At 39.9% G+C, this 14,558-nt stretch overlaps 1 protein-coding gene across 1 annotated transcript in view; it reads right to left on the bottom strand.

The window, feature by feature from the left end:
* The window catches only part of LOC149818923 (transcription initiation factor IIA large subunit-like), a 29,561-nt gene extending 18,241 nt beyond the window's left edge, over positions 1–11,320 (bottom strand). The window contains exons 1-2 of the mRNA XM_089984724.1: positions 11,083–11,320; positions 7,690–7,854 (exon numbers count right to left, since the gene is read on the bottom strand). Coding sequence (XP_089840850.1) covers positions 7,690–7,854; positions 11,083–11,199 — 282 coding nt within the window. The 5' untranslated portion in view covers positions 11,200–11,320. The remainder of the gene's footprint in view (positions 1–7,689; positions 7,855–11,082) is intronic.
* Between the last annotated feature and the right edge of the window lie 3,238 nt (positions 11,321–14,558).

The raw sequence follows: 14,558 nt of genomic DNA on the forward strand, positions 1-14,558 counted from the left end.
TAAAAATATCTTCCTCAATGATCTCTTCTGGGTGCATGACAGGCTCAACACCCTTGAATTTTTAGTATGATTTACTCTATTTTACAATTGGACTTTCATAAGGGCCATTTCAGAAAAAGAAAAGGAAAAAGAAAATAGATTGAAAACAACAACATAATTAAAAAAATATAAAATTTGAAAGTCCAAACACAATGAACAAATTTAAATATTCAAGAAAAAGGATAACAGGCAAAGGAAAAATAAGAAAGTAACACTTCAAAAATATGGATAATTTGAACCATTATGACCAATGTTGTAAGTAACGTATCATTACCCGTATCGGTCGGGCCCAAATTAAGACTGTATTGTATTGTATCATATCGTAAAATATCATAAATTTTTAATAAAAAAAATTTAAACAATCTAAAAAAATCAATGAAAATAAAAAAATAACAAAAATTCTAAAAAAATCATATTGCATGAAACAATGATGAATTGCACAAAATACAACCATAAAATCACATATAAAGCATTTATGTCTCTATGAGTTGCATAAGACATCCACTATCTCACAAGAACAATGCATGGTAAAAGTTGCACTCGATTTTTAATCGGTTTTTACTGATTACTTGAGTGCCACATTGCCATGTCGGATCATCTTATTTTGTTGGAGTGTGGAGCTTGATTTCTACCTTGATATAAATCTTTAATTTGGCAGGGGGTTGTGGGGGACAACGCCCCACGAGGCAAATTTTTTTTAAAGAGTAGCTTTGTAATTTTACTCATACTAAAGATTTTTTATCTTAATCCATTTTCTTGAATGAAAAAATGGTAAAAATGCATTTTTTTACCTTAACCCACTTCTTTGGGTGAAAATGCACTTCTAATAGCCTCTAGACAAATGGAGAAGTCAACCCTCAAAAGGTATTTAAAACCAAAAATGAAAAAAATAACTTTTAGCCTTTTTAAAGTGTGTTGAAGGTGTTGTATCGTACGATATGGTACGATACAGGGGTGTATCATACAATACACTTGATACGGATACGATACACACTCGTATCGCGGTACAAGTGTATCGCAATACCCAAAAGTAACGATATGCATTGTACCATATGTATCATACGATATGGTACGATACATACAACATTGATTATGTAACGATCCCAACTCATACCCCTTGAAAATGCAAAATTTGTTTTTTAAACCATTGCGGAAACATTTCCCAGAGACCTGGAGTCTTTACAGTTGCACTCCCAATTGGATAAACCAACCAACCACAATAGAGCTTACAATTATCATTCATACCAAACCAAACCTTTATTGAAATAATGAATAATAAGTTTTGAGACAAGTGTATAAATGAAATGTGCAGAGTGTAATATCAACTAAATAAAACGAAAATAAAATAAAAGAAAACTGAACAACGATAACCATTTGTGATCTGTCTAGCAAGTGTGTGACACCCGTAACCTCCCCCAGAAGCCAGTAGCTTCACAGATCACCTGCGGCTGAGAAAAAACCACAAATAGAGAGGGTCAAAAATCCAAAGAGTTTTGCATACAAATCCCTCTAATGAAATAAATGAGCATAAACAATACAGATATGATTCCATGCAATAATTCAGAGGAATGCAACTATGACAATTATATAATTCAGTTTAGCATTCATGCAACATGGAACATTTATTAAGCATGAAAGAACATAAATCAACAGCAGGAATTACAATTTAAGTAAGCATGACGTTTCACATGGATTAGAAATTAAGCATTATGCATCCACCAACATGTAACAATTAAAATAACAAATAAAATATGCATGTCCTAATGCATAACGGGTAAAATCTCCGAGGTCAAATTAGGTTTCAAGATAGCTTAACACACAAGTTGTATTTTATTACTGAGTTTCAAACTTAGCCCTCGACCGAATCACCTTCGGAACATTAGACATCCACATCTAATGTCGGAAACACTAGGGACACTTCACGCCCACAAGTGTCACTTTCTTCATATACCAAAACAACAACTGTGTCGAATACACTACATCCAGGTAAAGTGGCGGACTCTCTAAAATCGTGGCTAGGAAAAAGAACTTCAATATCGGGTTCATGGGTCAAAGTAAAGGACACAGAGTTTTTGTATCCTCGTAGTCCCCCAAAACCGAATCTCTAAGATTCTCATTCTTCCGATGGGAGATCCCAGAACGTATATTACATTGTTCATATTCATTATCTTTTTATTAAAAGCCAATTATTGAGTTTTGCAATTCAGCATACAAAAGCAAAGGCAAGAGCTCGCATCTACCCCTGCGAGAACCATCACGGGACTCCCGCCCGTGGAAACACATAGAACAGTGCAATATATAGTGAAATCAAAATGAATGTAATTTTTGCGATGCAATTAAAAGTAAATAAAGAGCAAACCAAAGCTCAAGGCTCTCCAGGCTTACGATGATTCATTTCGATCATCGATGCACCGTATGCAAAAATCATAACAACAAGCAATTTATGCAACGATACCAACATGATTCTAAATGCACATTCATTCATACAAATTTAACAATGTGCATGAGTTACCACAGTCATATGCATGTGTTCACCTTCCATGTGAAATTACTTTCATAAAATCACTTAACACACATGCATTCATTCATGATTCATAAGTACATGAGAACATTTATGCAGGATTGTACATGCCAAACACACATCGATTTCATGTATACACATGCACTTGAAACTGTTCATTCATAACATATGTTAACATCCACACACATGAACATAACCCGGATCTAGAAATTGAATTTTAGGGCAGCACACATTCATATCATGTATACACCTGTACCAAAACAAACTTTGCCATAACATGTTAACAAGCATGCATTCATATCCAACATGTCATATAGAAAATAAACCACATGCTTTTTAAATGCACATCCATATATGCAAACCTTTATCATGCGTATGAAACAAAAATATTCATTAGCATGTATTTACTTAATTCATGTGCAACTATATCAAGTGCATGTTTTCATTTAAAGTATTCACTCATATCGAATGCATGTTTTTAATCCACATACTCACATCACATGCAAGCCTTCATTCATAAGTCTTTTTACACATGTAGTCCTACCCATGTAGTAACATTGCCTTAGAATATTGATCACGCAAAACGTGTTACTCATAAGCAGGTAAAAATCTGGAATCTACAATGGGCAGCACACAATCCAAATGATATATGTATTTTTTTTTAAAGAAATTTGCACCCAATCGACTAACAGACCCACCAGGCTGCCCAGCCGAGCCACTCGGCTGGGCCCCAAGGGCTTAACAGGCCAGGCCAGCTGAATGAATTCAGCCAGGCCTGTGGCCTGTCAAAGTATGGCCAAACCAGGCCACACCCGCAGCCCAAGACTCTAGCAGACTCCCCAGCCGAGCTCACTCGGCTGGGCCCTGCTGCACAGTCCAAACATGCCAATATATATATATATATATATATATATATATATATATATATATATATATATATATATATATATATATATATATAGGGTCAATAAGGAAGAAAAAAAAATTTTTTTTTTCATAAGTAAACAAATTCATGCTATCAAACTTGTAGTTCGCGTGCATATCAAGATTTAAGGACCCCTGTATTCACTTGGGTGCATACGTGACTTCAGGTGTATGCATTAGGCATGATTAACACTAACATGCATGTACAGGTATACACACAACTCCAACAAGACTTATAGGTAACATATGCATTCCACTTGCATGTTTGCACATTATACTTAGATGAATTCATGCATTCAACATATGCATATTACATCTAGACGAATATATGCATGCCTACATATACAGATTTATATTTGAAAAGATAAAGAGAATCAAGAACCGATCCATGGGGATCGATTTTATCATGATGCCAACACATAACTAGCTATCTTTATCATAACATAAACTTTGTTTTAGCATAAAACTAAGCATGTACAGAATTTTATTTTCGTAAGAATGAAAGGAGTCAAAGGCACATCTATGGGAATCGGTAATACCATAACACAACCACAATCACAAGCTATTTTATCATGAAATAAATTCTGGTTTGACATAAAAGAAGCATACATAGAAATTTATTGTAAAAAGGGTGAAGGAAATCGAAAACGAACCCATGAAAGAGGATCCATAGATCCTCGCTCATGTATTATAGAGTAGACATATGGATCTACTCATTTTTCCATGGATTTTACGTCTAAATCTTGCATAGAATTGAACCGAAATTCGATTTCTCACTCATATTCAAAAGAGAAGACCCGTACCTCAAAATCGACGTAGGGGCGAGCATGCTCTGTTGTGCCAGCTGCAAAAAAGGTAATCAATTAACCATTAGAAAGAAAATTGGAGGGGCGGGCGGACTCGTCTGCGAGCTGGACCCAACCTGGCATTCATTAAGGGAGGCAGAGGCAGGGGCTTCGCCCCTGCCGACCTGCAGAAGCTACAGAGGGTGGCGAAGAACGACGGGGGACCCAGCCCTTGCCGATCCGCAGGGAAGACAGAAGACAATAGGGGCTAAGTCCCCCTGCCGACCTTCTATTATCGCAAACAGGGGCAGTCTCTTCAATGGGCTTACCCTCCCTCTTAGGGAGTCACCACGCTTTAGCTTGCACAAGAGATGACGCCATTGAGATTTGAACATAGACTGCTTGCCTAGCAGCCTAAGCTTCATCACACTATGCCAAACCCCTTTGGGTTTTGAACTTGCAAAGTCCCAACACATGGTGACATGCACTAACAGCTCCTACCAAACAAGTGGAGCTCCCATTGGTCTTACTAAAAAGGGGGATCAGGCTGGGGCATCGCCCCTGCCTGTCGGCCAAAAAAGGGAGGCGACAATGGCATGCCCCTACCTACTGAAATTACAGAAGCGACAGGGGGCGAGCCCCTGCCTGCCGAGAACTGAGAGGTAGCAGGGACGTCACCCCTGCCTGCCGGAATCAGAGGTGGCAGGGGCCCCCCTGCCTACTGAAAATTGAGAGGCGGCAGGGGGCGAGCCCCTGCCTGTCGAAAACGGAAGGGTGGCAGGGCCATCGCCCCTGCCTACCGGGATCCTAGAGGCGGTAGGGGCATCCCCTACCTACCGAAACTCCACGAGGCGGCAGGGGGCGAGCCCCTGCCTGCCAGCAACAGAAAGGGAGAGAGAGAGATGGGGAGGGGAGGCAAGGGGTCGTCGGCATCCTGCCGGCCTCTCGGCGAACGCAGAGAGAGGGGGGAGGCGCGACAAGGGGGTCATCGGCCTCCTGTCGTCCTCCTGACACACGCAAAGGGAGAGGGGAGGGGTCGTCGGCCTCCTGTCGGCCTCCCGGTGCACACAGAGAGATGGGAGGAGGGTGCATACCTTCGAGGTCGTTGATGCCGACGACGATGATCGGAACAAGAGGGAGGAGGCGACATCGGCTCCCCCGAGAGGCGGCGGATGCGAGATCTTCGGCGTTGGGGTTCGATCGCACGCCGAGAGCGAGAGAGGAGGAGGGAGGCACAGACAATGGAAGCCCTCCCTCCCCTCGACGTGCCTTTGATGGGGATCGGGGAGGAGCCCAACAGGAAAACCCCGAAGGGTTTCCTGTTTCGCCGCGTGGAGAGGGAAACACAGAGGCAGAGGAGAAGTGTGGCGCACAGGGGGAGAAGAGGGTTTAAAAGAAACCCTCACCCCCGATAACCCTAGCGGGTCCGAGTCGGATCCAGGTCCGAGTCGGATCCAGGTCCGAGTCGGATCCAGGTCCGAGTCGGATCCAGGTCCGAGTCGGATCCAGGTCCGAGTCGGATCCAGGTCCGAGTCGGATCCAGGTCCGAGTCGGATCCAGGTCCGAGTCGGATCCAGGTCCGAGTCGGATCCAGGTCCGAGTCGGATCCAGGTCCGAGTCGGATCCAGGTCCGAGTCGGATACAGGTCCGAGTCGGATACAGGTCCGAGTCGGATACAGGTCCGAGTCGGATACAGGTCCGAGTCGGATACAGGTCCGAGTCGGATACAGGTCCGAGTCGGATACAGGTCCGAGTCGGATACAGGTCCGAGTCGGATACAGGTCCGAGTCGGATACAGGTCCGAGTCGGATACAGGTCCGAGTCGGATACAGGTCCGAGTCGGATACAGGTCCGAGTCGGATACAGGTCCGAGTCGGATCCAGGTCCGAGTCGGATCCAGGTCCGAGTCGGATCCAGGTCCGAGTCGATCCAGGTCCGAGTCGATCCAGGTCCGAGTCGATCCAGGTCCGAGTCGGATCCAGGTCCGAGTCGGATCCAAGTTCGAGTCGGATCCAGGTCCGAGTCAGATCCAGGTCCGAGTCGAATCCAGGTCCGACCCGGATCCAAAAAAAATATTTGGAAAACGAGGGTTTTACAGATTATGACCATACTATATAGAGAGAGAGAACGAGAGAGCATTTGTTTTGTAAAGAGCAAGAGTATAATCTCATCCAACACTAAAACAGTGAAGGTTTATGCCCATAATTTGTAGAAACTAAGTTATGAGGTAACAGCTATACAACGTGAACACAGAGAAAATTGCACAACTCTACTACATTTTACAAAATGCTCTACATATGAAGTTGTAGACCGACAATATGAACTAAAGGTCTAAAACATGTAAGTATATTATAATTAACTAACAATTAATTGTCAAAAACGTATATAGTTAACATTGGACTCTATTGATCCCAGATATTAACCACGTGTTGATTGGATCAATAAATGGATAAATGGATCAAGTCTAAAACTCACTTGACTCATACCTGAATTACCCAAGTACTAGTGCAGGTAGAACATGGGAAGAGAGGGCTGGCAGAAGTAACCATGTTACAAAGCTTTATGAATGGACTTAGCGACTCCGTAAAGTTCTCAATATAAAGAAGAAACTTCGTCAATGGTAAAATCATAGAGCTTGAACAAAAGCTTTCAGGAATATTTCTCAATTTTATTCTCAGTGCATTGTAAACCACAGCACAAAGGCAGTTAGCCTTTGCATTGGCAAAGTGTCACATGCAACAGTAAACAAGCAGAAACATCTGCCAGCAATTTTCAGTGTCACCTTTTCTTCTCTTTCTACATCCATGATAGTGTTCCACTAAAACTCTCCTGTAGAAAAAGTTATGTGTTAGCAACAAGAAGGTCAACTTCCCTATTGCAAACATATGTGTACCACTAAACCAATATGAACTCAAAATAGAGATCATTAAACAACAGTGTCATTGTCTGGAGCATAAAAGGATGGTAAGCTGGAGGTGTTCAAAGAGAGAGAGAGAAGCATTTAGGTTTTCTCTAACAAGTCTTATCCAACTCTTTCGCAACTGAAAGTCACACTTCTAAAAGTTAGCATTCATTCTAAAGACTGGAAAGTCATTTCTAAATTTATGGTCCTTTCCGTTACTAGACCAACAAATACAGTGAAGAGGTAAAAAAGCAAAATCTAACACTACTCACTCGTTACCACTATTTCATGCATAAAAAACAGCTTTAGAATCTTTTTTCCTTAAATTTGGTTCATTACATTATTCAACACAGTGAAATCAAATGATTATGCAAAATGCAACATCATCTTAATGGAAACAAAAAGCAACTTCCACCTAAAGATATGCAAAAACAACTTTTACCTTCCATTCCTAACTAATCAGAAACAGCGACTAAAAATCTTTCCTAGAAAGCTAAATTACATAAAGAAAAGCTTACTGGAGGGAAAAGCATCTCTGCAGTTGGAGTTTCATATTCCTCTGTCCCTTCATACGGCACATTTAAATCATGAACTGGGGTAATTGGAGCAGCAGATCTAGGAGCAGTGTTTCGTTCTAGAGAGCCTTGTATTGCTCCACATTGAATCATTTTTAGCTCCCACAGCTGGTAAAAAGGCATTCAAAAAGTGTCAACTGAGGAGTTCATTACTTAATACCCATCAGAACCTACAAATGCAGACAGGTGCATGCATGTCTCTGCACATCTTCATAAAGTGCACATACTCATATACTTAATAGTAAAAGAATGAACACACATTACCACACTCAACACATCATAAAAGGGACAAATAACTACAAAAATCATTGATATCTAGTAAGACTACTCTAAAGCACGCATCCAAGTCAGAGAATAGATAATGGGTGTTTTTCTTTTAATGAACAAAAAGCTTTAGACCCTATTCCTTGTTTTAAACAACCAATGCCTCAATGAGAAGCATATTCACAATATCATGCCACAGACCATAGAAAAATCATGGTATCCAATTTCATATAGAATGGAACAACCACCAAAGAAACATTTTCAATTTCATACAACAATATAAGCAGAAATTCCATTCCCAAGATTTTCAATTATATTTTTCTGCTATGAAATAAAAATCTCATGTTGCCTTCACCAGGCCCTTCAGTGACAGATAAAAGAGACAAGTGGTGAACCTCCTGTGGCTTTTGTAAATTAATGTATTCATTCATGTTCTACTGTAACATTCATTAATGTCATATGTTACGACAATGAAGCCGTACACGATACTTCAAGTACAAGGCTTTGATGATGAACAGTGAATCAACTGCATTTCAGCTAAGGCAACGAAGAAAGATGACAAGAATTGAAGAATTCAATAAAGAATCTATGAAGACTAGTGTGCAAATGTAAAATTCATTAAATGTCTTAGATTCTTGTAAGAGTCTCACTTAGAGTGCATATTTTGATTGCATTTCACCTAAAAAATCTTTAGAAAAACTTTTTTAAAAGAACTCTTCATGAAAATCATTTTAGAAAACTCTTTACTTAATTTTTCATGTTTATTAGTCGACCAATAGACTCACCAGTCGACCAACCTTTTCGCGCCAAATTTTCTAAGCAAAAATGTCATTTTTGTAAAATTAGTCGACCGAAGGTTTTATCAGTTGACCGGACATAATGTCTGTTTTCTGGAAACTTTGCAATCGTTCTTTTTACGCTCATGCATTTTAAGTTTTTTTAAAGGGACCTGATACCCTTTCGTTTTTTTTAAAATCGCACCGTTTCGTTTTTACGCCCATGTGTTTTCCCCTCTTCTTAAGTAAAACCCTCTCTCTCCTCTGTCTCTTCCAAAAAACATAGGAGGGACGGAATCCTCTTGTCGTGACAGGGTGCTTCTTCAGCAGTCGATGCTTGCGACAGCCTCTTCTCACATGTTGTCATCCACCGCGTCACCTCCTGTTTCTGTAGCAGACAAACTCCTCCTCGCCGAAACCCTCCTGTCGCGACTAAGGCGTTTCTACAGCAACGCTTAACGACATCCATTGCAGCGTTGAGAACAACATCTAATGTGTCTTAGCCTGCTCTTCACTGAGATCTCATCGTTTTCCTAAAACCCCTGGAAATTTGATATTCCTCCTCCAGCATACTGCCCTCACTGCTTGTTTTGGCCACTAACAGAAACCTTGATCGTAGAAGGCACATTGTCCACATCACACAAAGTGATTCTGCAACATTGGTTATCCTCTACGACGTTGTGTTCTACTGTAACATTCATTAATGTCATATTGTTTTAATCACTTACGTGTACCAGGGATAAAATAGTAAAATATCCAAAACCTAATGAAAATAAGACAAGTTGCCCCTAATAAGCAATTGTGGGACTCCTTTGCTACAGCCATGTGATCCATCTCATGTCCTTATTCTCTGTAGCCCTCTTCTACATCAGTCCATCCTTGCATCGTCAAATAAAGATCTCAAAATCTGATTAGATCACTTGGCGTTGCAATCACAAAGATGCCGAACTCACAGGATGGGATAATCTCATATCCGTTCTACAGGAAGTCGCTCCTTAATCTAGTTTGATGTACCATATTTCTTGGAGAGGCTCAAAGGGTAGGCCCTCTAACAAAGCCATCCTTTTAGTGTGGCTGCCTTCATACCATAAGCCTCTGAGATTAAATAATCTCCAGTTAGGGCCTACACTTGACTATGCCACCTTCATGAATGATATTGAGCAGAGGGTTCATGTCTTGTGTGCTGACCTTTCTTCCAGATTCTTCGTGATTTAGCTTGGCCAGAGCACAAAGCATTTATGTCCAGAGTTGGCATAATGAGAAAGCTCGTTTGCTGGAGATGGTTTCACAAGATGGACAGCAAACAGTACTCGATCTGGAGCTGGTAGCTTGTCACAACAGGGTGGGAGAATCGGACCGAGAAGAAAGCATAGGACATTCGAAGTGAAATTCCTTCATTCTCTCGACATGAAATTAGGACCTGGGCTGAAATAAAATGGCCCACATGAAACAACAGACACATTGGATCTTCCCAAGTGGGAACTGCTTTCTCACCTCACTTTTAACACACCTCTTTTTTCCACTTTCCATTAACTCAATTTCATTCATTCCTTGTACTTTAGGTAACTTAATGTCCCACCTGTTCAATATTTTTTTCAACAAATCTTTTATAACTTCAAACAAAAAGGAAGAATTATATTGTTGTCAATTGCTGCGCTTCGCTTGTACAGTTGTACTTCTACTTTTAGAAACATATAAAAACCTTGTGGAGGTTTCAAAATATCCAAGAAATGGATTTCATGATTATGATTGATGTATTCATCATTCTGTAGTTATTGTTACACACACCGGCATTTCACACTAAAAGAAACATCTAATAACCATGGAATTGAATAATACTAATTACATCTTCCACTCTAACCTCAAAAACGTAATTTTGCTAACAAAAACACCCACACACCAACTCATTCATTGCTCCCTCCACATTACCATGCAGTACTAAGAATCAGCATAAAAAGCATCCGTTGGCCACATTAGAACTGCATTTAAGATCAATCCAAGGAAGGAAACAAAAAAAAAATACCACATTAAATTCACCATTAAACCCCTCATTCGCCCGCATCACAAAACCTATGCCCTAGATTCATCAAAGATGACCCAAAATCTCCAAAACCCACAAACACCACGAAACGTCCAACACGCGCTAGCAAACAACAAATCAAACAAAACCCAGATCCCAGTTTCCGAAGCACCACTCTACCACCAAAATGGAAAAGGGAAAAAAATTGGAAAACCCCAAACACAAGAAAGGGAAAATAATTTTTTGCTCTTTTTCCACGAGAAGAACGAAAACTACCCCCTGAAGCTCGGTGAGAACGCTATCGTCGACTCCCTCGTTGAGGAACTCCTCGCGAAGCTTGCTCACCACGGAATCGACGACGTGGAGGTAGACGGAGGAGACGCTCGTCGCCATTGCGAAAACCTAGGCAGGGGAAGGGAAGGATTCCGCCCCAAACGGGATTTCCGACGGCAAAATCAGATCGTCAGGAGTCTCGGGACCCAAAAACACGATCTTCGCGAACGAATTCGAGCTATCGAGTGGTGCAGCTTTATAAATTGGAGAATATAAATAGGTTTGCGTCCGCCCCTTTTGATGTCGAAATCTTGTCCCCCCATCCACCCGCCTTTCCACGCCCTCGCCCTTCTAGGTTTCTTTAATAAAGGGTATAGCGGGACCCACATGGCCACGTGGAGATCTGAGAAGATGACACGAAGATTCGTAAACGGGTCGGTCACGTTTGACCCGACAGTAGTCACAACTCACACTATCAGGAATTTAGATAATGAGTCCGTTTCAACATTCCAGACCGGATTTGGATCTCACCGTATACTTCCCGATCTGCGTATATGGTATAAGACCCTGTGGTGCTGGATCTGCTTAAAACCGGTAAAACATATTGAGTCGCTTGTTAAAAAAAAACAAAGTGGTTTGATTAGTAGGTAGCTCTTCCAAACAAAATCATATATGCTAAGAATCGGACCAAAAGCAGTCATTCGGTGCTGGTTGTTTTGATCCAATCCGACCACATGGATTGATTCAGCTTGTTCAAATAAGTGGGAACTGGCTTTTGGCTCATTTTCTTTTGATGAAAAAACACAATTTTATGACCTGAGAAACTATTGCACGTTGTAGACCGTTGATTTTTCAAGCCTTATAAAAACCTACCTTACTTGTCTTAATCGAACGATCTAAGAGATGATTCCTACTAAGAAAACCATGTATATCACATCTGTAAGGTTAGTTCCATGAAAAACAACAAAAAAATAAAAAGAAAAACCAGACAAAGTGAACTATATTGTTATTCAAAAAACATTGAGTATAGGCTGTCCAGTATGTGTGCAATCTTTCTATGCATTTTGCAGTTTTTTTTATTCAATTGGATGTTTCATGTGAATGAACCATAATTATGGAACCCTCTTCCCAATAAATTAACTCCAAAATATCATATTGAAAGTGCTAGGCATATTTTACTAGGCTAGGAAATCATTTCTCTAGGTAGTAGAATATATATCTTACATGGAAAAGCCCCTTCTTAGTAAGAAAATCCTATCAGATTAGGGATACTATGCTAGATTCGAGGCTCGTGGGTTATGCAAGAAGACTGCCTAAATTCCAAGCAAGCAGGGCTAGGACTTCACAAAGCCCAGCAAATTCTCTAATTCCTCTTTTCCTTTTTTTAATTGAATTTTCGTTGTTTGCATTTTGCTAATGTGTTCTTTTTTTTTTTGTCTGTCTCCGAGCCTTAGTGAGTCCCACTACCGAACTCTGTAGGAGAAGCCAGAAAATATTATTCCTAAGGAAAGTCTCAATCTTGAGGAAGTTACACCTCATTGTCAAACGGGGAATGACTTTGTCTCATAGCAGCGACAAGCCCATCATCTTTTAAGATATGACATGGGTTTTTCAAAATAAAATCTTTTCTAAATAAAATAATTTTTAAAATGATTTCTTTTTTTTTTAGATTTTTCTTTTATTAAATCCACCACCACAGTTCTACGGTACAAAAAGGATCTTGTCCTCCAACATAATGTTAGAGGATCTATGGCCTAGCCATCCAAACCGAGGCATCTGTATGGCTAGGATTAGTCCACAAACAGGTGAGAATGTGGACTAATCCTAGTTGTTGGTTGGATGGCTAGTACTGAATGTAGGCTGGTACTGAATGTAGGATGGATCCCATCATGTCAGATGATGATATCCATTCTCTGTATGATATGATATATTTAGGTGTGCATGCATTCAAATATTGTTAGCTATTATGAGATTGTCCTTGAAGAATTCTATGTCGAACCTATGCATAAAGTGGTTCATCGTTAAGATAAACAATATTCAACGTTCTTAAAAACTTATGCTATGCTTTATTAATATCTTGTGTTTGTGATATTAAAATGGTATCAAATTTAGATATTATTTTGGCTATGTTCTGGTTCTTGATAATGGTTATGTTTTGCAACTTTGAATTGTTTTCATGACTGGTATTTGTCAGAATTTCCTTATCATTTCACCCTATCATGACACGACATTCGTAACGAGCATCTCAGGTAGTTTATACTCAATGGTTATTTGTTATTTTACAAAGGATATACAAAACCAGAATTTTTGTCCCACTTTTCATGGTCGTCTTATTTTATGGATTTTATGTGTTTATTATATTAATTAACATGATGCACAAAAGGCTACAAATTTAATATCCAACAAACGATACATCACATACATATGAAGTTTAAACCAACAACTTATATTATTGTCAAATGTTAACCTTGGCTATATTTGTGTTGGATCTGCTTATGTATTTGTATAAAGGTTTGCCCATTAATGTTACTTACACTTTAAGACTTAGAAAAACAAAGAGGAACTTTTTTTTTTTGGATTAGCATGCTGGGGTTAAGTAGACCCCAACCAGATTACAATTACTAATTTCATGATTCAAAAGGAGACCAATCTTAGGGTATATCCTTCCAGCATACATGAGAGCCAGGGGTCCCTAACTTTGATAGCATTCTAGGAATGTGATTGCATTATTTAGGAACCCATACACATTTGAAACTGTCCAAAGAAGACGATCTTAATTTGACAAACAAACACAAGTGCATATCTACCTTCCACAGATTTCAGAACTGCACAAACTACATCCTTTGGTGATGATTCAATCTTAATTTTGGTTGCTTCAACATTGTCAATGAACTCTATCCACCATCTTCATTCTTTGATTTGAGGATTCCTTTGTCTCACTAAGCATCCAGCTTTAATAAAAAACCCATAGTTGTCCTTCAATGCATACCCAACTGCCCATCTTGTAGAGCAACGACTATAGATTGAGAGAGCAACCCAACCGAAAGGAAGGGGTTCTCCGTTTACCAACATAAAGCCAATTTAGTTTAATTGGATGATTCGTGACCTTCAAAATATCCATAATTCCTTTACGAACTCCTGGGAGAGTCTATGAAACAACTCCATTAGTCGTGATGTTTTTTCTTTTAAAAATGATTTTATTTTCTGATTTTTCTTACTTTTTTCACCATTAGTTGGAAAGCAATGATCCATCCGAGCTTCAGAGTTTTATTCGGCAACTTCATGCAACTCCATCTTCTCAATGCATCTTGCATGTTAGATCCTGATCTCCACCACACTCCAAGCAATCGAGGCACTGCATACCAGATTTTCATGGTAATCTGTCATTTCAAAAAAGATGGTATAAGGTCACCATCGCGATGTAGCAGAGGTAACATATACTCGAAACATGAAATCCCATCATCTGCAACTTTTCTTGG

This window comes from Nuphar pumila, chromosome 13 (genome assembly GCF_984573655.1).
Source record: "Nuphar pumila chromosome 13, dmNupPumi1.hap1.1, whole genome shotgun sequence".
Lineage (NCBI taxonomy): Eukaryota > Viridiplantae > Streptophyta > Magnoliopsida > Nymphaeales > Nymphaeaceae > Nuphar > Nuphar pumila.